This window comes from Leuciscus leuciscus (assembly GCF_965113295.1).
Source record: "Leuciscus leuciscus genome assembly, chromosome: 7".
NCBI lineage: Eukaryota > Metazoa > Chordata > Actinopteri > Cypriniformes > Leuciscidae > Leuciscus > Leuciscus leuciscus.
In genome coordinates, this window is record NC_138731.1 from 31,974,854 (window position 1) to 31,998,752 (window position 23,899).

The 23,899-nt window shown below is 38.9% G+C and overlaps 1 protein-coding gene across 1 annotated transcript; it reads right to left on the bottom strand.

Annotated features, from left to right (window-relative positions):
- Window positions 1–221: 221 nt before the first annotated feature.
- Window positions 222–23,855, bottom strand: olig2 (oligodendrocyte lineage transcription factor 2). The gene is made up of 7 exons (XM_082176569.1): window positions 23,219–23,855; window positions 22,571–22,849; window positions 18,781–18,861; window positions 8,245–8,582; window positions 6,457–7,232; window positions 2,327–2,541; window positions 222–1,848 (listed from the first exon to the last, which is right to left on the bottom strand). The coding sequence occupies exon 7, from the start codon at window positions 1,804–1,806 to the stop codon at window positions 991–993; it is 816 nt and encodes a 271-aa protein (XP_082032695.1). The 5' UTR covers window positions 1,807–1,848; window positions 2,327–2,541; window positions 6,457–7,232; window positions 8,245–8,582; window positions 18,781–18,861; window positions 22,571–22,849; window positions 23,219–23,855; the 3' UTR covers window positions 222–990.
- Window positions 23,856–23,899: the final 44 nt, after the last annotated feature.

Sequence of the window (23,899 nt, forward strand, 5' to 3'; positions counted from 1 at the left end):
ATAGATAGATAGATAGATAGATAGATAGATAGATAGATAGATAGATAGATAGATAGATAGATAGATAGATAGATAGATAGATAGATAGATAGATAGATAGATAGATAGATAGGAGTTCATGTTTCCTTTCATTTTGAAAGAAGAATATATTTGAGCTTGCATGCTGAAAAAAATATTTGGGTTAATTGATCAAGCACAAACAAGTAAATAAATGCATCAATTTAAAACATTTATTTTACAGTTATGACAAACATTCACCGCACATTAATTTGAAAATACCATCAAAATAAGTAAATAAATATCATTTTGCACTTTATTATAAAAAATAAAAGTTGATAATTTTTCGCATCGGCAATGACGGGTAAGTTTGTGCAGAAAGAAGTAAATAAGGACAACAAAGATGGAAAGCCAAAAAACTAGAGAGAGAGAGAGAGAGAGAGAGAGAGAGAGAGAGAGAGAGAGAGAGAGAGAGAGGTGGATCTTTCATGTTACAGACAGCGCTTGGCAAATGCATTCTGACCCCGAATATAAACTAGGAAGGTAATATAAAATCTCTCAAACTGTACAAACGCTATCTACATATTTACACAGCATACAGTCCTATTATGTTTTTCCAAAACTTTCGTTTCGTCTAATAGTAATGGCCCATGAAACTATTTAGCCCTCTTTAGCTGAGGCATGAATTGGCCGGCTTTATTTTATTAACTCTATTTCACATTAAACTTGTTCTTTCGTATCTCAGGATTGAAGGCTAAACAGAGTAAGGTATACAATTTTTACAAAATTCATACACAGAAATGCACATGGATAACCCTAATATCTCTAAAGTGTTAGAAAACTCTATGTTAGTGGCTTTGATTCATTCTTCTTCGCTTCAGATCTTGTGCTTTCCAAATTGTTCAGTCATGATAAAAACGAGATAATACATTTTTGTATATATATAAAAGTCTATGGTTCGTTCTCAGAGTTCTGTTATCAAAGTTCAGTACTTTATTTTGAGTCACTGGTCAGTCGTGGCATGCTGACGGTGCTCATACCGGACACATGAGGCGGAGGCACCTGGCACATGCTACACGGACACGGGATCCCGGGACCCCAGTGCTGGAAACTAGCGCCGAGTGGCCCTGAGTTCGATGGTGCCTTGAGGAGTCCGTGATGCGGTCTGACGGCTGAGAGACCCGGGCCGGAGAGAGATGCGGCACTGGAAACTGCTGGTGGTAGCAGAGGATGATGTACCGGGTGAGCGGAATGCGAGACAGCAGCAGGGTGACCCGCTAACGGAGCGGCCGCGTGTGCAAGGGTGCCGCACCCGGACGGGTGGAAACCGGCGTGATGGGCCCCGCTCCCTCCACCGTAGATCTCGCTCACGAGCCGTTTCATCTCCTCCAGCGAGTTGCTCAGCATAAGGATGTAGTTGCGTGCGAGCAGCAAGGTGGCTATTTTGGAGAGCTTGCGCACGGATGGCCCGTGGGCGTAGGGCATGACCTCCCGGAGCCCGTCCATGGCGATATTGAGGTCGTGCATGCGCTTCCTCTCGCGGCTGTTGATCTTGAGGCGCATACTCTGCAGTTCGTTCTCGGATAGAAGTTTACGGTCCTTTTTGGAGAGCATCTTCAGAGCCATTGCGTCCTCATCGGCGCTGGAGCTGCCATGCAGATCTGCGCCTCTTAACTCCGGAGGAGAATCGCTCTGCGTGGAGGAGACGGCGCCGGAGAAACCCACGGACTTCTTGACTGCGGACAGGAAGAGATCATCGCCTTCAGGAGAAGAAGGTCTACTGGACACTCGGCTCGTGTCGGAGTCCATGATGTTCAGTGCGCTCGCAGCTTCTCACAGATGGCAATATTCCTTTAAAAGAAGGTAATGATTAAAAACAAATACGAAAATACATTTTTACAATGAAATAGCCTAAATGTAATTAGAAATTAAAAACTAAAAGTAAAATAAATAAATAAAAATATATAACATGGTTTAATTAAATGCAATACAGCAAATTAAGAGTAGCCTATGTTCTAGAAATTCATATAAACTCTCCAATTCCATAAGTTCCCTAAAGTAAAGCTGTTGAAGTTTGTTACACAGTTTGCGAGTTTAGTGGCGAAAAAGCAAACTAGGCCTATAAAAAGATAATTTTGAAAACAGTTAAAGATTATCTAATAGCTAAATCATATAATAGTAGCATGTACAAATTACTCAACTGAATAATTGGAAGGAGAACATCATTTAAATCATGCTAGGCATTTACTAATTGTAGGCTACATTGTTTTTAATACTTTTTAAAAAGTCACCAAATCATTGCATTTATTTTCTATATATTCAAACTTACCGGTAGCAGGTGCAAGCGCGTGTTGTGTATTGTTAGTGTGTTATTCCAGTTCACTCGTGCACTGTTTGTGTTTGGCACGCCCGAGAGTGACGAGGGGTATTTTATAGTAGGTCCCTCCTCCCCATCACCCGGGGACAAGTCACCGGGACAATGTCAACGCTTTTCCGACAGCCCGTCAAGAACCAATGAGCTCCAGTGGGTGGGAGTCCGAAAATCTGATGTCATTGCAAAAAAAAAAAAAAAAAAACCGAGGCTTCATTAACTGCATTAGACACACTTCGCATATGGTGCATCCTCACATTCACAGAACATCGTTGGGTTTAGATTACAGTGAGTCGGTTGAACAAACTGTGCAATCTGTACTGAAGCTATTGAGTTAGTTGAGTAAGTCAGGTGGTGCATGCGTCCACAAGTAGGCTAGCTGAAAAACTTCAGGGAACTTTGTTTGACAATTTTATACTGTGTTTAACTGTCCTAACTCTAAATGCACAGCACAATGTTGGGAAATTAAATGGCAATAAAAATAAATAAAATAAACTGCACTCAAGAAATTAATATTTTCACAAATTACACTATAATTAGACTATTTGTAATGAATTGGCATTTAAAATAATTATATATATAATAATATAATATATATAGCCTATTTAATAGTAAGGTATATGGTCAATTCTATAGGCTATAGCCTATGTGGTGTGAAGATGGATGCCGATGCAAGTTTTTCTTCGTGATCGTGTGTGTGTGTAGCCTATTTCCCGCAGCATTGAGCGCGGCAGTTGCAGACACTGTTTTGCGGTTTGAATGCGCTCATATTGTTTTAACCCGGTGACCCCATGCGGGCGCCTGACAGCTGACTGATTTCAGCCGTTAAACGCATTTAAAACGTTAGGAAACGAGGCGTGCAAAATGTTTTTAACGGTTATGATCTGAAACATTTCAATTAGGCCAATATGGACGAACAAAAGTTTTTGTTTGGGGTAGAAGAGAAGGACATAAACATGTAGCTGGCTACAGCTATAGTAGCCATAGCCTACTAATATTTATGAGAAATTTACGTTTCTCTTATAGCCTACTTTGGAAATTAATTGAACATTGAGCCTGCACAAACACACATATTTGGCGCTATGTGAAGATAGATAGATAGATAGATAGATAGATAGATAGATAGATAGATAGATCCTCAAAAGAGTCTGGAAATGTGTTTGTTCATATATCTGACTCCACAGGTGCAGATTTAACAGACGCATCAGTGAGTTTAGGAGAGACATCACCAGATCAAGGTCTTTAACATATTTTCACTGAAGCATCTATGAGCTGTTGTTGTTTGGTTGTTTTCCCCGTGCGGACAGTCCCGTCTGTCTGTTTGCTTGTTTACTCTCGTTAAATACGCTTATGCAAATGAGTTGGTTTAAACCGTCGGTGTCGGAGAGAAGTTGTAGTTCAGTTCCTTCATTATGAATTCCGGTAATCTCACTTGTTAAGTGTACCAAAATGGTAATATATGCCGCGACTGTCTGGATTAGAAACGGGGGGACAGAAAGAGCCCTATTGTCGAAGCTGCAGTTTATTCCTCGCGCATATAATTATCTGAAATGTCACCCGGGGAAGAATGCAATGCACACAAATTCACACACACCCACACACGACACACACTGACTGACAACTGTCTTGGGAGCAATTACAGAGAGAGAAAGACAGGGGTTGGTCTGCCCTCGATTCATCCCAACTTTGGTAACTGTAGTCCGCCGAGAATGTTGCCAATTAAGGCTAATTAAGAGCATCCATGACTGACGTCATTACCTCTTGATTTAGATTACATTGAGGCAATGAAAAAGATGTACTCCTTACAGACCTGCTTAAACAAGACTTAATGCATAAACACTGGCCACATTACAGAGTGATTACAAATAAGCAGCCAATGTGAAAGCCTAATGAGCAATGTTTTTAATTGTAAGTTTCTGTGGATGAGTTCATAATGCACATTGTCATTGTTGCACTTGTGATTATTTAATGTAATATGCATACAATTTACACTGATTCAAAGTGATGCTTTATTCAGTTTTGGCATGTCTTTTTGGTATTTATATTGCAAAACATTTCAATTAACCATTTTCCCGAGTTTCCAGACAGCATTTTACAGCTTATTCAAACTTCACAGTTCAGGTGCAGAGAATTAAATCAACTGAAATGATAGAAATACAGAACTGGCTACATTTTATGTCGTTCAGTCGTTTAATTAAAAGCTATTTGTTTAACACAACACCTTTCCTGCCTCAGAGAAAGAGGGAGAGAGAGAGAAACGTTAGATACGAGAGCTTTTGCCACCTCAGGGTGAATGAACGTTAGCCTGGCTGTTGAGTGTGGAGGGAGACTGAGTGCTAATTTCCGCCTGTTGGCAAATCCTCTTCTTTTCTCATTACCTTTATGAGATAATGATGTGTTTGCGTGTGCATTCCAATAATGAGGTGGGCAGAAGGTGTGTATATGTGTAAAAACTGTTAACCCCAAGAGCTACATTAGCCAGTGCTGTAACTGCAGTCATACTTAAGTTAATGAATCCAGCTGGAGTTCACTTTCAGCTTTTTTCTGCAAAACCCCAAACTCAACATAAGCACAGTAGTACTTTACTGTTATGTCACGGCACTTTTTACATCTTCAACATTTTCTGCTGTTCTGTTAAACAGAGGTTATTTTTAATCTTCTTTTTGATCCTGTGTCTGTTTGTTTTGCAAAATAAATGAAAATGGGGTCTAAAGTTTAAATCCACTTGTGAAAATGATTCTATTTTGCTTTTTTGTTTTTATGGATCCTTTTCACATTTCCGGGGTTCTCAGAAGTGGAAGTCGTCATAGTTGTGTAAACGTCTATAGCGGTGAATGGAAACTACAACATCTCAATTTGCTCCCAATAGCACAATAATAATTATAATAATAATTATATTTTACATGATTGTGTTTCTATGAGTTTTCAAAATAGAAAAAACAACAAGAAAAAAGACTGGTTAGGGGTGTAACGATACCCTCGTGTCACAATTCGACACATGTCGATACTGAACTCACTATATTATTGCGATACTCCAAGACATATGATAAAAGGTTCACAAAAAATGTACTGTTGATTAAAATGCTAAATTTGGTATTACATTGGGGGTGTAACTGACTTGGACTTGGTGCTGGTGACCCAATACACAGGACAATAGAGACACCAGAATAAAAATATTCATGATTCTGAAGCTGAAAATACAGAATTATTTTAGACAAATATGTTTGCACTCTGTCACTGACTAGATATATATAAAATAATGTAGTCCACTTTTTACTGGTAACACAAGACATTTGGCATTATCAGGACCCACAAATATTCCGCCGTAGCATTATTATACATTATATTCAACATTATATATAGTAGTTTAATGTAGTACTGACACTAAAACTCTGAAAACTTTTTATTTTGGATGAACTATCCACGATACATATTGTCACTATCCACGATACATATTGTTGCATTTTTGTATTGCAATATATTGTGATACAGTTTTACAGAAGAGTCAAATTTGCTGTCACTCTTTCTGCCGTTGTATTAGAAACATCCACACAGCGGTGTTACCTAGTTTTCTGAAATGTATTGCCAAGGTATAATACAAAGTATTGTGTTATAAATGTACATTAAATTTTTTTTTTATTTAAATATAAAAAATGTATAGAATTGCAATTATAAAATTATAAAAAATAATAAAAATCATTAAATTATGTTATTGAATAGCATTGAATTGAATTGAAAAACGAACACAAATTTCATAATTTAATAGTATTTTTGTCTTCCTTTTGCAGTCGAACTGCATGAACTCCACAACTTAAAGCTGGTCATGGTAAAGAAGTTCAAATGATCATGGTCACAGATTTGCATAATATTGATAGGTGAAATAGTGCTCAATATTAAATATTTTTTGCCATCATAACTTGCAGTTCAATTTAATTAACTTCTGCACCCTCATCCATCCTGATTCCTTCCCCTCATCATCCAACAGTTTCTTTTCTCACTAAACAGCATTATTTCTTCCACAATTATTCCAAACAGTTTTGATTCAGTGTAGCATTGCTTTAATATCAGAAGAAAACTTTCACTCTCACCCTCTACATCTCTCTTTCTCTCTCCGTCTGGGTGGCAGTTGGGCTTGTGTTGTGTTGAATGCCAATAGTGAAGAGCAGCATATGTGAGCTAGTCTTAATCCTGCTAATCTTCCCTCCAACTGAAAAAGAAAGAAAAAAGAAAACCTTTTCTCTCAAGTTTCTGAGCCCAAATGGCTTTCTAAAGAAAATCAAAACATGCATCTTCTTTCCTTTCTTTCTTCTCATCCAGACACCTCATATACATAGTGAATATAAGTGTTGATGGCATTTTTAACATATGGACATCACAAATTTCTGGCCACAACATCTCAATAAACAGATCCCCCCCACCTTTTCTTCTCCCTGCTTTTCTCCTCTATTACAGGAGTGTAAGTTGTTGGGGTCTACACAAGTCTTTTGTCCCTACAACAGCCATTAGTAGGTAATTAAGTCTTAACATAGCCTCTGCTCCCCTGGCTACTATTACACCCTGCTCAAATGGAACGGCTTACAAGCTCCTTTACACGGCTGGACAAATTGAATGGTGCTCATCAGGCTCTGCCTATTATTCCTGCCACCCCATCTGGCTGCCAGCGGATAAAGGGGGATTTGCAGGCGGTGGTGAGGGGCATGCAGGCCGCTGTGCTCAGGCTGAGAGCAGGAGAAAGACCAGGGGCTTCACTGGAGAAGAGCCCCCCCCCCTCCCTTTTTAAGGTGGCTGCTTCTTTTCAGGAAAAAGCTGTGGGATTTGCTGCAACCAAATGCTACAAATGTTACCACAACCTGCTCCCCTGATCCTGCAAGAGGGAAAGAAAAAAAGGAGGGGTGTGTTCTTGTGTGAAGCAGGGGGATGCTGAGATGGACCCTGAAAATGAGATGCTGTCAGTATGGATATTAATCAAGAAAAACATTTTTGTATCTTATGAAATCTGCACCTAAAGGAACACACCAAAAAATAAAATAAAAATGTTCCCCATCATTTACTCACTCTCATAACGAAAAATAAATACATAATTTAAAAAATTTTAATGTCCATAAAATTAAAATGGAAGTGGTCCAGTGTGTTTTGTGTGAAGAAAAACGGTCTAAACATTTTTCTAAATTTACTCTATTGTGCTTCACAGAAGAAAGTCATACAGTTTTGTTAAGACATGAAAGTGAGTGATGGCAAAAGTCAGTATTTCAAAGATTTAATTGCGCTTTTGGAGTTGTACAGTGCCAATGATACTGAAACCTTTTTCATTAAATAAAAATGTTTTGTGTGTAAAAATGCTAACAGCTTGTTAATTGGTTAACTGTTATAAATTACCTTACCATTTATCGGTTAAACATTGTAAATTCTTTAATATTACATGCACAAAATGTAAAATTTACGGTAAAAAAACGAACAGTAAAAGGACATTCCCAAAGTCCCTGCATGATGTGTGTTTTGCTTTATATTTTCTGTTATTTAGTTTATTGCATTATTTTAGTGCCATGTGTGTTACCCTGATGGTGTTTTGTCTTTTTGTCTAGAATCTCTGATTCAGCACGTGACTTTCTATTTCACCACCTGTATTATTATGATGGTTATCACGGTCATTTCTGGCAACAACAGCTAACGTTTTTTATTTAACAGGATATTTTTAGTGTAGCTACTCGCCTGAACTCAGTCAATCTTAGAAGTAACTAAGAGATAAAAATAGGAAGGGACCAAAAATACTGCATATGAAAAATTGAGACACAGAGCTCTCGCTCCCAAAAGTCATTTGAAAGAGAGCATTCCTGTACTATTGGTTCCTGGTCCTTCACTCAAACACATGCACTTACCCTCGTGATGTCTAACGAGGGGGCTGGCAGCTTTATTACGAGCATCCCCTCCCACAGGCAGGCTGAAGCAGTAACAGGTTGGGGTTTTGTTTTCAAAGGAGGAGAGTTGTTGTGGGGAGAGCTGCCCTCTGTGTCACCCTTCTGTTCCCCAAGTGCCTGTGCGCTGTTCTATTGTCTCTGCCCAGATTCTTTAGTAGGTATACATCTCTCCATCCCTCCTCTGCATCCCGAACTTTCACAGCAGCCAGGGGTCGAGATCATCTATGTCAGCCTTACACTGAATGTTCACCAAAAACCTGAGCATCTTCAAAGAATGGGTGGCACTTCCTGTGGATATTCTGCAGAAAGAAAGAAATAAAAATAAAAAATATAAAAAAATAAACGCTGCATGAAAATCTCCCTTACTTTTTAAAGACTTTATTAATATCTAAGACTTTTCCAGACCTGGAAATGACCTGATATTTAATATAAATTTGTTCCTGCAACAACACATTCATGGGTTCAGTTCCCAGGAAACACACCCGGAAAAAAATCTACCTAAAAAAAGGAGGTAACATCTATATTCAAGTCTAACAACATTTTACAGCACTGAATCAATATAAATGCCCTAACCAACCCTAACATAAAATATTTTAAATGAATAATATAGTTCAATCTTTTTAAGTGTTTTTCAAATGTTTTATTTTTTTATTGTTTATTTAAATTTGACATTTTCATGATTTAATTAACGCTTTTCAACTACTCACAAACCCTGCAGTTCCCTCACGAACCCTCAGGGGTAAGCAAACCCCTGTTTGGAAAACTTTTCAATACCCGTAGGTTATGCCAACAAAATTAAATGTATGGCTTAGATAAGGTAGAAATGGCTATGTACTGATAAAGTACATATGTTGAATGCACTGTGAAATTAAAATGAAGTAATAAAAACAAGATAAAATACATATAAAAATGGAATAGAATCTATTGGATTATGGAAAACTCACTCTAGTACACTCATTCGAATAGAATATTCTAAGAATAAACATTAAGTTCATAAACATCCCCAAATTCTGCTAAAACATAATTCTTTCCTGTATTTTGGCAGAGCTCAGTGATGATAATAGTGTTTTGATGTGTATGTGCGACTGTGTTTCGCTGCAGATACGAAGGAATGCCGTTAGGTTTTCTCACCCCTCTGGCAGCGTCGCTCATTCAATTCTTTTGCCATTACGTTGTCATCAAGCCATTTGGCTGCTCTGGCCTCATAAGTGCGGCAGAAGAAAAGAGCTAGTTGATTCAATTAAAGCCATACCAATTCAACTCCACTGAGAGCCAGCCAAGAAGGTTCTTTCAGAGAGAAAGGAGAGGGAGAAAGCGAGGAAGGTAGAGGAAAGCCTTTTATTCCCTCTTGTCTCAGATTTGAGTGCAGATATTTAATGTCGGCTAGGTAGTCTAAATGTGTCTTCCATTGTGCATTTAGTGTTATTTGCTAAAATGGTTTAGCAAATGCACACATGAAGCAGAAATCATGTTTATGCTTGTGGTCCTCATGGTCTGTCTGTGCATGTGTTTGTCGCAGGGGCCAGCAGTGGCCGTTTGTCACCGTGAATAGGCTCAGGGTGGTTCACATCATTGGGGCATTGAAGGTGTCTCCTCCCCTGTTGTAAAACAAGGGTGTGTGTCACACGGGGACATAGGAGGCATTGTGCTCGTCGCAGGGGCTACCGTACCACCCAGAGTGTTCTCTAAATCTAATCCCCCCTAACACCTCCCCACGACCCTGTCCGGCCCACGGCCACAACCCCGTCCTGACCACTACCCGCACAGGAGAGCGGGATTGACTGTGAAGGTATAAGTCAGGGATGGACATTGGGGCTCCGATGCGTACGTTTATAGAAAGAAAGAAAGCGTGAGATGAGATTGAGGCCTAGAAGAGGCGAGGGGGCGTGTCTGTGAGTTTCCCCTAACAAGATAGGTCAATGGGATGATTGATGGCTGCAGAAGTGGGAACAAAACAAGGGGAGGCGATAAAAATCAGAAAAGAGGGGAAAGAATGGAGAGGGAACGAGGGTCTTGTATCCGAGTTAGGGACGTCTGTGCGAGTGTGAGAGTGTGTGGGAATATTTACTGCCCTGCAGAAGTGGGCGGCTCTGAGTTGTTGCTAATTAGCGGGGAGGCATCTGAGCTCTGTGTACTGTGGGTGTATGGAAATGGCAAGTATGCAGGGGTAGAAGGAATACGACAGGATATTTGGGCGAAAGAATGGCTATGCTGACCACCTAAGATGACCCCCCCACACACTCGCATATACATACCTAAAGTTACACACCCCTCACTACTTTCCCCCGCCCTCTACAAATTGATGTAAATGAGCAGTGCTTTTAAAATAAAGGCAAATAATTTATGGGCAACTGTCAGTTTCCTGAGTCAGAAACACACACACACACACACACACACACACACACACACACACACACACACACACACACACACACACACACACACACACACACACACACACACACACACACACACACACACACACACACACACACACACACACACACACACACACACACACAGCAGGGCTCTTAAACTGAAGAGTTCAGGCTTGTGTTTTTAAGAGGGGTCTCTTGTCATCTGAAGTACTCTGAAGAGGATCTGCAAACTATCGCAAGCAGGGACACAGGCAAACAACACATTAGGACATACATTCATAGGTACAGTATGCCCAACACACAAGCTGTTCCTTATTTACTAGCTTTTACTACCTTATTTACTAGAAATTACTAGCTTTTGTTTCTTGGTGCAGTCAACTGGCAACAAAGTCTTTGACTTTCAGAGTCAGAACACTGAAAATCTGACAATTTTTGTCAAAATAAAGGCCTTCTCTTTTTTTGAGTAAAAAATAATTAATACAAATATATATATATATATATATATATATATATATATATATAAAGATGAATCATTATATATAATAATTAATACAAATATATTAATAATTAAGATGGACCAATCCCCTTAGAGTGATCTTACCTTTTTGCACTCCTAAATTTGAAGTTTCCATGTTTTGTTCTGATGTTCTGAACCTCCTACAAATTTTTTATTGCCCCTTTTTTCTTCCAATTTCCTTTAAAACAATGTTGTTTTTAATGTCATTTTGATCATGTTGGACATCAATAATCTCCCCCCAAAATTGTTTTTTTTTCATTTTGAAAATATCAAACAAAAATGACACCATTTCCTGGAACAGGAAAGCTGCTGGTCTTTCAAGGGAATGAGCCGTGTCCATAAGACACTTGATCCCAGGTTACTCTTAGAGGCATTGTGCCTGTAATTCAGTAAGTGTGCACTTAGTTACCTTGCATAAATATATCTGATATATATCATGACAAACTTTTTCATACCCTTTACACAAAGATAGATCTGACACATACCCTGGTACACCCAAAATGATACTACTCTCAGTGCTCTTTTGCAGCAACTTTTCCTTTATTCTCTTCTCTCACCAACCCATCTGCTCTTCTTGGCACATTCAATTACATTTCACCTTGAGAAAGAGAGTGAGAAAAGCATCAGGCTCTAGTGAATTGCAACAATTACGATAAACAAAACCACCCATTGCTAATGGCTGCACATTACTCCACTGCGGAGAATAACAGATACAAGGGATGTCTAATATTTATTCTAATAAACATATAATATTAATTATATTACACATACATGCCCAACGGATTTGGACCTGTTGCTCTAAACATGCAAACACACCACACAGTCTCTGAAGTGTCAACCTGTATGTGTATAGATACAAGGTCTAATTGGATTCCTACAGGGGAGTCAATTTTCTTCAAAAGGTGTTCAAGTCAACCCTTATCCAGCAAGTAAAGCACACAAACCCAAAAAATGCCTCTCGTTAGACTTCCCCACAACACACGCACACACACAAGGTCAGCACGCATAACAGTTTTCTACCATGTTTTGGATTGGGTTTCAGAGCCAACACCTCACACACTGTCATCAGCGAGTTAACACCCAACTCTCAGTGGTCACGCTTGCCAGGTTGAGTGTTTAACTGACAGGTGGGAATGAGGGAATTGTATATATGTGTGTGTGTGTGTGTGTGTGTGTTTAGCAAGCAATCTGTAATGAGGGGGCAGTGTGTGTTTAGGCCTGTAATGAGGTGTGAGAGAGAAGCGAAGACCTTAATAGGCAGCAATTACTGAGTGTGTTGTCATTGAGCGAGTCTATTTGTGTTTCGGTATATATATGTGTGTGTGTGTGTGTGTGTGTGTGTGTGTGTTTGCATGCCCATGTTGCAAAGGTTACTTTGACACCTACTCTCTAGCAATTCCAGCAGAGAACATTTGACTGACAGCATTTCAAAGACACAGATCCTATTTCAAAACGAACTGTTGCGTGGATGGTCGTGTGGGCATTAAAGAGTATATATAATATAATCCATTTTGTCTGTCTTTATGACTAATATATATATATATATATATATAATTACATTATATAAAAATACTATATTTGAAATATTATTATAATAAAATGATTTATATTTATATATATATATATATATATATATATATATATATATATATATATATATATATATATATATGATGTTGTACAATTTACACTTTGTCACAGTTGGTCATGCATGAGTAGGGCTTGTGATTATTGGGACACAGGTTCCAATCCAGCTTGCATCTTTTCCTGATCCCACTTCCTATCTCTTTCCCCACTTTAATGTCTGTCTTTTTAAAGACAAAAAGGCCACAAAAAAAACACAAAAAAAACCATGAAGTAAAGTTACACACTACGTCATCTCTCTCCGATGCTCTTTGACTTTTGGGTGACCTGGTGACGACCTCCCAGGGACACTCTGGTTTTGGGATAGTCCCCAGGCTGACCTCATCAATTAAGATGACGATGAGTTCAACAGCAGCAAGCCACCCCATCGCCATCTTTCTCCCACTCTTGCTCACCCTGTACATCCTTTGTCTCCATTAGTTTCCATCTCTCTGTGTGCATTCCTTCATTAGACACATCTCTCGTGATCTCTGTCCCTGTTGTCCCTTCTTTGACATTGTCTCACCCCTTCACCTCAGTTGAACTTCATTTGCCCTCCATTACAGTAGTTCCTCCGTTACATTCCTTCTGTAATTTTTTCAAAAACAAAATGATAACTATTTCTCTCCATGTCCGAGTGATTTGTGGAGGCACAGTCGGGTTCAAAAGTCTCTAATTGTCTCTAAAAAAAATCTAATTTTAACCAGGAGATAAACAAAATCAGGTAACAAAAAAAACAAAACCAAAAAGAAATATTATGACATAAAATTTGAAATATTTTTTCTAGGTCACTAATCAAATAAATACATTTCTGATCTGACTATGTAAACGTTTTGCAAAAGGTCATAATGTTCTTGTTTCCATTTAAGCACAAGATCCTCTTTGGATCATTCTCAAATCATGCAGGAGAACATGTTCATAATATTTTGAAATTACTTTCTTTAAGGCAAACTTTTCACTTAAAGTAACGAAACATAACGTGGAAAAAATAGAAGCATTTTCATAAGTGGACTTTGAACCTCTTTGCATTTGGGGGTGCTGGTATCCAATGAAACAGGGCCCGTCTAATTCAGAGACACAGTAAAGTAAGACATCTCAGCATGTTTGAGCATGTGTATGCAGGACACAGAGAAAAAGAAGAAAGAAAAGCGAGAGAAAGAGAACATTGCTCTGATCTCTGATGAATATGTAAATCCTGATAGCGGCTTGCTCTCCAGGGGACCCCCTTCACCCCTGCTTTCCCACCCCACACAAGAGACGAGGGACCAGGCCGCACTGAAGCTTAGCGGCCCGAGATCTTCACTCCCCGGATGATAATCCCACTGTCCAAAGGCACGGATAACGAGAAGAGGACCATAATCCTATTGTCCCTCTGTGTCACATATGTCGCTTAACACACTGTCTCTCCATCACAAGACTTCATCCAGAGCTGCAACAGATTGGTCCCCTCCAAAAAAGTGCTTGTTTTTCTTACTGTCCCTCCCTCTTCCTCTAAACATTTTTCACACGTAACCCGCACACACCAAGACCTTTCAGAAAAACCACACAACACGGCATCATCTTCACAAACTCCTCAGGCTGGGTTTGTATCAATATCGCATCTCCATATTGCTGTGTGGGTGGCATGCGGTGGGGTGTGTGTGAGAATATATGCATGTTTGTGTGTGTGTGGACGTCTCAAGTTAAGATGCACCCCTCGTCTCGCCCGCCTACCTCAGCCCTACGGCGCTTTGTGTCAGAGAGGACCTGTTGGTATCCGCCTTTGTCATTGAGTGTGTATGTCCATGGGCATATGGTTGATCCACCTCCAATAGGTTCATGTAGGCAGAAAACAGCCATTCATACGCCTATTCAGTCAAGCTGCTAGAGACACAGATTACTATGTCATAACACAGAGGGAGGGAGAGAGGGAGGGGTTTGGAGTGATAGCGAGAGAGAAGAGCGAGAGAAAGAGAGATTACTTCATAAACTTACTCTGATCTCTATGTGTGTGGCGCTGCTCTAGCGATTGAAAAGATAGAGCCATTGTCGTTCTTTCAGGCCTCGACTTCAAACACCTAAATTTGTTGCACCAACTACGCCGAACTTGAGAGATGCCGTGTTTGAATGCAAGTCTGGTTTTTTCTGTTGAATCAAACACCTTAAAGGGATAGTTCACCCAAAAATGAAAATTCTGTCATCATTTACTCACCCTCAAGTTGTTCCAAACATGTATGAATTTAATTGTTATGTAGAACATAAAAGAATGTTTGTAACCAAACAGTTGTGGGCACCATTGACTTACATACCGTAGTATGGAAAATAAATACAATGGAAGTCATTGGGGCCCATCAACAGTTTGGTTACTGACATTCTTCAAAATATCTTCCTTTGTGTTCAGCAGAAGAAATAAATTCATACAGGTTTGGAACAACTTGAGGGTGAGTAAATGACGACAGAATTTAACATTTTTGTGTGTACTATCCTTTTAAGGCCTGATGGATTTGCACAAAAGCGCTGAAGTGCCGCTAGTGAACGCCATTAGCATCTTGTTTAATATCTATATTCTAAACTCTCATATATCAGATTTGTTTTCCAAATTTGGGGAGCAAAGATGGCAAAGATGTGTGAGATTGAGATATCCAGTCATGAAACCTGGCATTATAATGCAGCCTTTGGAATATTTTTTGGAGTTTATCGAGTTCAAGAGTTTTGTTGTCGGAAACAGTAGGAAATATGTAGGATGACAGGTTCATTCTTGATTATTTCTTGGGGAAATCTTAAATGTACGGCTAATATTGAGTCAATATAATGAATTTTTAATAAAATGTTCCATTCATTGGTAACCCATGTAAACATTACCTGAGATATTGTATACATTCACTGCATCTAGATACGATTCTGACGATTAAGGAATTTTAGTCAAATAATTTTTGCTATTTTAGCAGTATAAAATCAAGTGGTTATGTCTAAATACATCTATACAAAAAACAATTGCTTACAATTAAAGTCCAAACTTGTTTGATCCCCAACATTCTTCAAAATATCTTCTTATACAAAAACCTATTGTAACTGTATGTAAACGTACTGACTTTGGTGGATTCTTGTGGTGCTATTGAAACATTTCTCTGCATCCTGATCAGCCTAACACAGCATCCCTGTGGAATCTGTATTACAACCATTGGCAGGCAGGGAAAGTTTTTCGGGAAACCTGTTTGAAAACAGGTTCCATTACTTTCGCATTTCAGTTTGCTGCTGTTAGAGGCACAGAAATCACACAGTGACAGAAAAGAATGTGACAAGAAAAGTTTCTGATTACTGCACAAATATCCTTCAAGTGTCCAGTTTTTCAAATTCAGTGTTTACGTAAAGTTCACTTTCCTGACCTCTGCACTGTCTACTTGTCTCACCGGCTTATTTGTCTCTCCCTCACAGCTCAGTACTGTCAGCGTTATTCTCTGCATGTCCATTCTCGATCACCTTTTCTGCCCTCCTAGGACAGAAAGCCTCTCCTTCTGACAGTAATGGCCATCACTGTCTCACTTCCTCTCATTCTGATGACCTCTCGTTCTCAGGCCCCAATCACTTGTTCGCCAACAGTGTCAACACTGTCATTAAAGGCACATTGTCCTTATTAATTAATGAGTGCTGTTGTTTTTTTCCCTCTCTCCCTCTCTACATACTTATTCGGATTAACATATTCATGAGTCGGCCAGCTTTGCAGCAGCTTGCTCGCGAATGGGGCGGCTCTGTTTAGCCCCTGTGTTTTTGTCTTTCTCCATACCTAACCTCGTTTGCTGGGCAGATCCCTGAACCATTAAAGCTCATGATCCCTTTATGCCAGTGAGACTCAGACAGGAGGGTCGGGTTATGAACCCAAACGCTGCTGTTTCACGCACCAGTAAACACACCCTGGATAATAAGGCTCAAATGCTAAGTGTTACAAACTGATTAAAATGTCTGTGTTACAACTTTATCTAGCCACAATAAACAATGCTCCTCCACGAGAAACTGCGGCAGCTTTTGATATTGTCCCAGAACTGCCCAAATGTTCCCAGCCCCGGTTATTTTGCAGGGTGATCACACGAAGAAATGTTTATTTGATTATCGTATGCAGGAACATAAAGCGTCATTAACAAGCAATCCCAGACTTTATTAAAAAGGAATGTTCAAAATGATTACTACAAATATGAACTAATTCTTCACTGCAAACTAAACCTAAAAATCCCTGATGCTTAATTTGCAGTTTAATCTTTGTATGCAAGGATACACAATATATCAGTGCCATATCAGTTATCAGTCAATATCAAAGTTTTTCAATTTATTTGTCAGTATTGGTTAAATGCTTATTTGCTCATTAAAAATCACATTTGTCATCATCTAATGTTCACTTAAAGTTAATCTTTAAAAACTCAAATCATTTTATAACAGTGTAAATTAAATCTCAAAATGAATATCCATTTTTCATACTGTACATTAGCTGTGATGCCTCATTCACTTTTAGCTTTTCAAATGTTAGATTTTTTTAGTGTTTTATTTTGAATGATCAGTAGTAAGACAAACAGGGCCATAGCTGGACCTTAAAAATGTGTTCCATTTGGAATTGTGGGGCCCCTTTTGCCCTTCTAGCGACGGCCCTGGAGACAAATTAGTATAGAACGTTGCTGAATCCCTAATTTGATTTATATACAACAGTCAATAATCTCAGACTAAAGTTTACAGTTGTAACATGATAAATAAATAAAGTTTTAGCAATTAACATGTACATTAATATTGCGGATACACAAGATATTAGTGACCACATCTGTCCACATCATCCAATAATGTCTTCTTTTGGTTATTTAGACAGATTTTGGGATAGGATAAGATCAGGGCTGATTTTATTTTATTTTTTCTTCCAATTCAAACATATTCTTCTGTTAAAAGTTTTTCTTTTTTAAACACTAAATAGTTTTTTTCTACTATACATTTAACAGTTTATTTTTCATTAAAGCTTTCATTTTAAATTAGCCATAATGTCAGAATGTATTAAATAAAAGTCAATTAAATAAATGAATAAAAATCTATGTCAGTGTATATACGTAGAAAACGTAACAAAAATTGAGAATGTAGTGAAAATATTGAAAAAAATGGGAAGGTTTGTGTGCAAGTGATTTCCATTTTTTTCCACTTCCTTTTAATTTCCTGAGGAGTGAAAGCAAGAACCCCTCTTATTAGCCATTATTGGTTGTGTCCACCACAAAGCCCTGCTAACTGCTAAACATTTACCTTACACACACACAGAGACACAGACTGAATCTGTCTCTCCCTTCAACTCACTGCCCCTGCTTACACATTCACTCACACGCACATACACACACACTAAAACGGTCTCTATCTCCAACTCTTCGCCACACACACACACTGACACACCAATTTGTAGCCTGCACAGTCACATTGTTTGTTGAGGCTTGCAGTGCAGGCCGCTTCGTTAGCTTGGCCTTTAACGAGCTGCTTAATTGAGCTGTCTAGCGGGCCACCTGTCGCCCTGCACCTCATTAGCATACTAATGCTCCTACATTGTGCTGCAGTGACAGCCAGAGAGAGAGAGAATTGAGGGATAAAGTGGCCGGAATGGAGACAGAGATGTTATGATTAACCAATTTTTTCCAATTACTAAAAAAGGATATATTTAGGTTTGTTAATCTGACAAAATTATGCATATTATCAAACTAGAATTAAAATCATAATGGCTTTCCTAGATACGATTGTATTATATTTACCTGTTCCATGTCTTGCAAAATATTACAATTTAAATGTAAAGAATGACAATGACATGACATTTCAAAGCCTGAAGGTGTTTAGAAGATTTAGAAGTTAGACGTACTGTTTGCAACCAAATGTGCTGTGTTGAGCAAATGATACGGCTTTTAAAAGCCAAAATTAATTTGATCACTGAGCTGGATGCAATTGGGCAATGCGAGTGCAATGATCGTGGAAAGGATTAATAGGCTTTTTCACCTTTGTACTGGCTGCACACAGTTGCTCAAGTGCCTGCTTTCATTCAATTCATGACATGCAGCTGCAGCACCAAAGATCTACCTGAGAGAGAGAGAGAGAGAGAGAGAGAGAGAGAGAGAGAGAGAGAGAGAGAGAGAGAGAGAGAGAGAGAGAGAGAGAGAGAGAGAGAGAGAGAGAGAGAGAGAGTGTTTTTGTCAATGGTTAAATGGCTTGACAGGTATTGTTGTGTGTGATTGGAGCATTCAGTACAGCCTTGGGCTAAATTTTCCTCTAAACACACTATAAACTGGAGAGGCCTTTAGACCTCACACAGGACATACATGGACATGTGATTCACACACTTGTTCTGCCAAACACAAACTAAACTTTTTAAGACAAGCTCCACACTTGCAGACACTTCTTAGCCCTGACCCTCGGAGGCCGAGTCCCCACCAGATGGAGAGCCGTCCACCTCAACCATTGATGACCATGAACTTTAACCTGGAACAGGCTGACCACTTGCACTGACCGTCTGACAGATACCCACACAAAATACACAATCGCACACAGTTCGTACTAATGTATATCCTGACTATTCCTCTGGCAAGAGGGAAAATTTCAGTGGTGAGGGTCTGCCAACGGTTCATTAGATAAAGGATTCTTGCTCCCACTTAACATCCCAGAGAGACACTTTAGAAAGGCAAGACAAACATGATGACACTTACCAAATCTGTTTGAAAGACCAAAAATACTTCCTGTTTGCAGAGGAAGCAAGTTAAAAAGCTAAAAGTCCAAAAGTATATTTGCATGTGAGCTTGTGTATTTGATGTGCACTAATGTGACAGCAGAAAGCTGGCACGGGGAAACCAGCTCACAAAAGATGAGAGGCACCACACTGGGCGACCTGCTCTGCTCTTTTTCAGTCCCAGAGAAAAGTGCAAGATACTTTACCTTACTGCGAGAGGACAGAGGCACAGATGCCTGATCATGTAAAATACCATTTCTTTAATAATAATAATAAAAAATAATAACAACAAATAATTTAGTAATAAAAGATATCTACTGTATATAATTTAAATATATCAAATTATAATTGATAATTAATTATAATTAATACTTTATTAAACTGTAGCCAAAGCCAAAAATAACTATTTATTTTGTGATTTTATAAAAATTATTTTAATTATTAAAATTGTAATTTTCTAATTCAGTTTTCATAATTTAAGTTAATAGGTTGTTTAGTGGACCTGTTAACTTTTTCTTTAAATCAGTTTTCAGTAACGATACTTTTGTCAAGATTCAAAATAAGTGTCAGCTGGTCACATTATTCATTGCTGAGCAAGACTGATCTTTAAAAATAATAATAATCGGCCTGGCCATTGTTAACCTTTTTATTATACATGCACACCATTGAGAAAGAGGGCAGAAAAAGGCAATGGCCATAGAAAAGAGGTAAGAAAAGAAATTGTAAGGTGTGTGGGGGACTGGGGGTGGGGTCTGAAAAGGTGGCTATGTAAATTTAGGGGGGACAAAGTCACATCCATGCCGCACGCGCATTCAGTTCTGCCAGTAAATACTGGGTCTGGACAAACCACCATATGCTAATCACCACAGCATTTTCACGTCAAAATCTGCATCCCTGTCCCTCTTACTCCCAAACTCATTCTTCCTACCCATTCTTTCCTCTCCCCCCCGTTAATTACCGTATGTCTTTCGCTTTGATAGAGAGTCTCTTGCACGAATTAGTACAATATTGCAGTCCCCTTTAAAGCCCAACCCCCCCAGGCTCCCCCTTCTTCCTCCCAGTCTTGCTGGATTGGGCAACCTTGTGCACGTATTGGTACCGGGTTTTTCAGTAGAACACTTGTCAGTGGCATGCATATGGAAATGTGAGTCTCCATTTTAGCTGCTAACTCCGCATCCCCTCTAAGGCCCCTTGCTGTGTGCCCCCCACTATCACAACTAGGGGATGCAGGGACCTCATGCTGGGGGCAACAAGGCGTTGTACTATTGAGGGATGGACAGGGGTCAGTGGAGGGGTACACTAACAGACAGGACACGCTTCTCTGGTCAAACACCAGCCCACCCCTATATTCTGAGCTGGAAAGGTTCGGCCTGATATTGACCAGCTGTCATATTTATAAAGCGGTTGTGGTTAATGTATGGAGTAGAATTGTGGGTTAATATCTGAAATAAGAACAATAATATGTATTACTTGAGAAAAGACATAAATATATATATATATATAATGATTTATCATTAAATGATCATTTTAATAATTATAATCCTTATATTTTTAATAACTCTTTCATGGATCAAACAATTATTTCAAACAAATGTGTTGTGTTGATCATGTTGTGATCTTTTATGCAAGTGCCATAAAACCAAACAATTATCCTCCTTGCATCTTAAAGTGAAAAAAACAACTTAAAAACAACTTTTAAATGGAGTAGGACAGGGGAATATGATGTCATGAGAAAAAAATCCCTTTCATTGTATGGACTAGTACGACCTCACTGTAGTAAAAAAGCCTCTCAAGGACATAAGCCAATCAGAATAAGAATAAAAGAGAACACAGAACCTAATCCGCAGCCCGCTATCAAACAGGCCTCTTCTGCACAAGTGTGAGCGGTTGAGAAATGCTCTCTCCAGGCGTACGTGTGTGAAAGCGAAAGGTGTTTGTGGGAGAAAGCGAAATGACAAGTGTGGGTGTGTGTGTTAAAGAGAGTGTGTGAGACTGGCAAGCTCTTGACCTGCGGCTGTATGCTGCTAATCCTCTGATCAGGATGCCAGGAGGACTGCGGGGCCTCAGGCCGGCCCCTGATAGACTGTCCCGCTCACAATAATACACAGACCTCAGCCCTTTTACATCCCACAGGCTGTCAGAACCGCTCACACGGTCCACACATTTGATCTCAATAGAGATGGAGCCCAAATAACTACAGAAGCAAAGTAACTTGTTTCTGTATTATTCCACATAACTGTGTAGTGCAAGTAGTGTGTTTACACTAAACAATGCAACTACGCATAGCATACTATGAGTACTCGGATGACGTCCAACTGAAATGCCCAAAAAATACAAAATATTCAAGTTGCAGACGTGACCACAACCCAAATTTTACAAATGTGAGCTGAATGCTTTAGATCACACCACATGTGATTTATGCTTAAATATTCAAACTAGTGTTAAAACAAACAGCAACACAAACACACGCATATGAAAAAATATCCCTCAACTAAAAATCAAGTAAATTAGTTCCATGTAGTACAAAAACATTATTTGAGATGATTACTACCCTACAGCTTAATAATGGCAGGAAAGGTAGAATTAGTTATGATTTAGGAAAAAAAATTGCAGAGAATAAAAGCAAGAAAAAGTAAAGGTAATGCTTTAGACCAGTGTGAACCCTCTAAAATTCAAGGTTGATCTGCTTGAATGCGGATACTGGCAAAAATTGGTAAAACTGGTTGTCCTTACTAAATAGCACAGCCATGAGTAACCTAAAAACCAACATGAAAAGCTAAAAACATGATCATTTATACACAGGTCAAGAAAATGTTTTAGCGAGTCAAGGCCATTTTTTGAGTCAAAATACGAAAAAGGTGTGCAACTAAAGCAAAAAACAAAAGTAATGTCTGCACACTGATATGACTGCTCCAGAAAAGTATTTCTTTCAACGTTTCGACCAATTTTTGACAGTCAGCATAAAGAAACCCGTCGTCCAAGAGTGTAGAGAAAGCAAGCGAGTGTGTGTTTCTGAGTAGAAGGGGGTGGGGGTGAGGATTCTCAGACTGCCAGGCAAATACTTACCATTTGTCTGTGTAAGAGCGTCTGCAGGCCCCCAAATCCCCACGTTTTGTACGAACAAATTGGCAGAACGCGGGGTCTTGTTTGCCCAGCCTCTTTGGGCGGCTGTGGGAAGTGGGTAGGGCTGATGAGAAGTGGGTGGGAGAAATCCCCATCAAAGAGTGCTGTGCCTGGGAACAGAAGAACTACATGCCCTGGTCTGAGAACTGGCCTCCATCAGAAAGAGTGAAGTCTAAAGTAACCAGTGGGGAGACTCATCTCCCTGACCTGAACCAAATACAACTGAAAAGAGCGAAAGCAATCAAGAATTTGACACTATCAGATCACACAACAGCAGTGGGAAAGAAAAGGATATTATGATTAAAACATTTCGATGAAAAAGTACATTATTAACGCATTAATTTAATGAAAAGTGACTGTGAAACCCTTTATAAATGTTACAAAAGATTTCTATTTCAGATAAATGCTGTTCTTTTGAATTTTCTATTCATCAAATAATCCTGAAAAAAAAAATAATAAAAAAAAAATATTAAGCAGCACAACGGTTTCCAACACAGATAATAAGATATGTTTCTAGAGTTCTAAATCAGTTAACAAATATAAGCAGTTATAATAGGATTGTGTTTGTGTTCACAGCCTTTAAACTCATACCTCAATAAGATGCGGGTGGGTGCTCAGGAAATGAGTGTGTGGACAGACCGCAGGTCTCTTTGAGGTGCGTGTAGCCTTGCGTGATGCCATACGATGATCAGTGCCTCTAGCTAGACGTGTGACTAATCCTGTTAGTCTAAACACACCCGTTTCCTTTTATCTCACTGTCTTTCTGCCTCTCTTCAGTTTCCAGGACACACTTCTCCCTTCACAACCTGATTTCCTAACCATAGACAATCACTTTAGAAATTAGCCATGAACATTTGAACATCTGTATGTCAGACGGAGCAAATGTATTAAATGTTATAATAGTATTCGGTTTCTTCTCTTTAGGATAGGAGAGAATGGGTTAAGCTATGACACTTTTTACATCAGACTCTAGGCAAAGAGAAATAAGATTTCTACAGATTAAATTACATTAAGCACAAAAAATATATATATAAAAAAATCACTGAACAAGAAATGTTCAAAAACATTAAAAAACCTTACCGATCCCAAACTTGTGAATGGAAATGTACATTCACATTCGAACTACAATTCTGCATCGTGTTTGTTAACTCAATTCAAATTCAGAATTGAGGTGTAATTTAAAAGGCATTCTCAACTTAATTCTGAATGGCACACAACACTGTCACACAGTTATAGGTGACTGTCAACTATTAAAGAAAATATTTTGAGTTT

Bases quoted from the DNA above. Each gene is read 5' to 3' on its own strand.
- olig2 (XM_082176569.1), bottom strand. From the start codon at position 1,806: ATGGACTCCGACACGAGCCGAGTGTCCAGTAGACCTTCTTCTCCTGAA.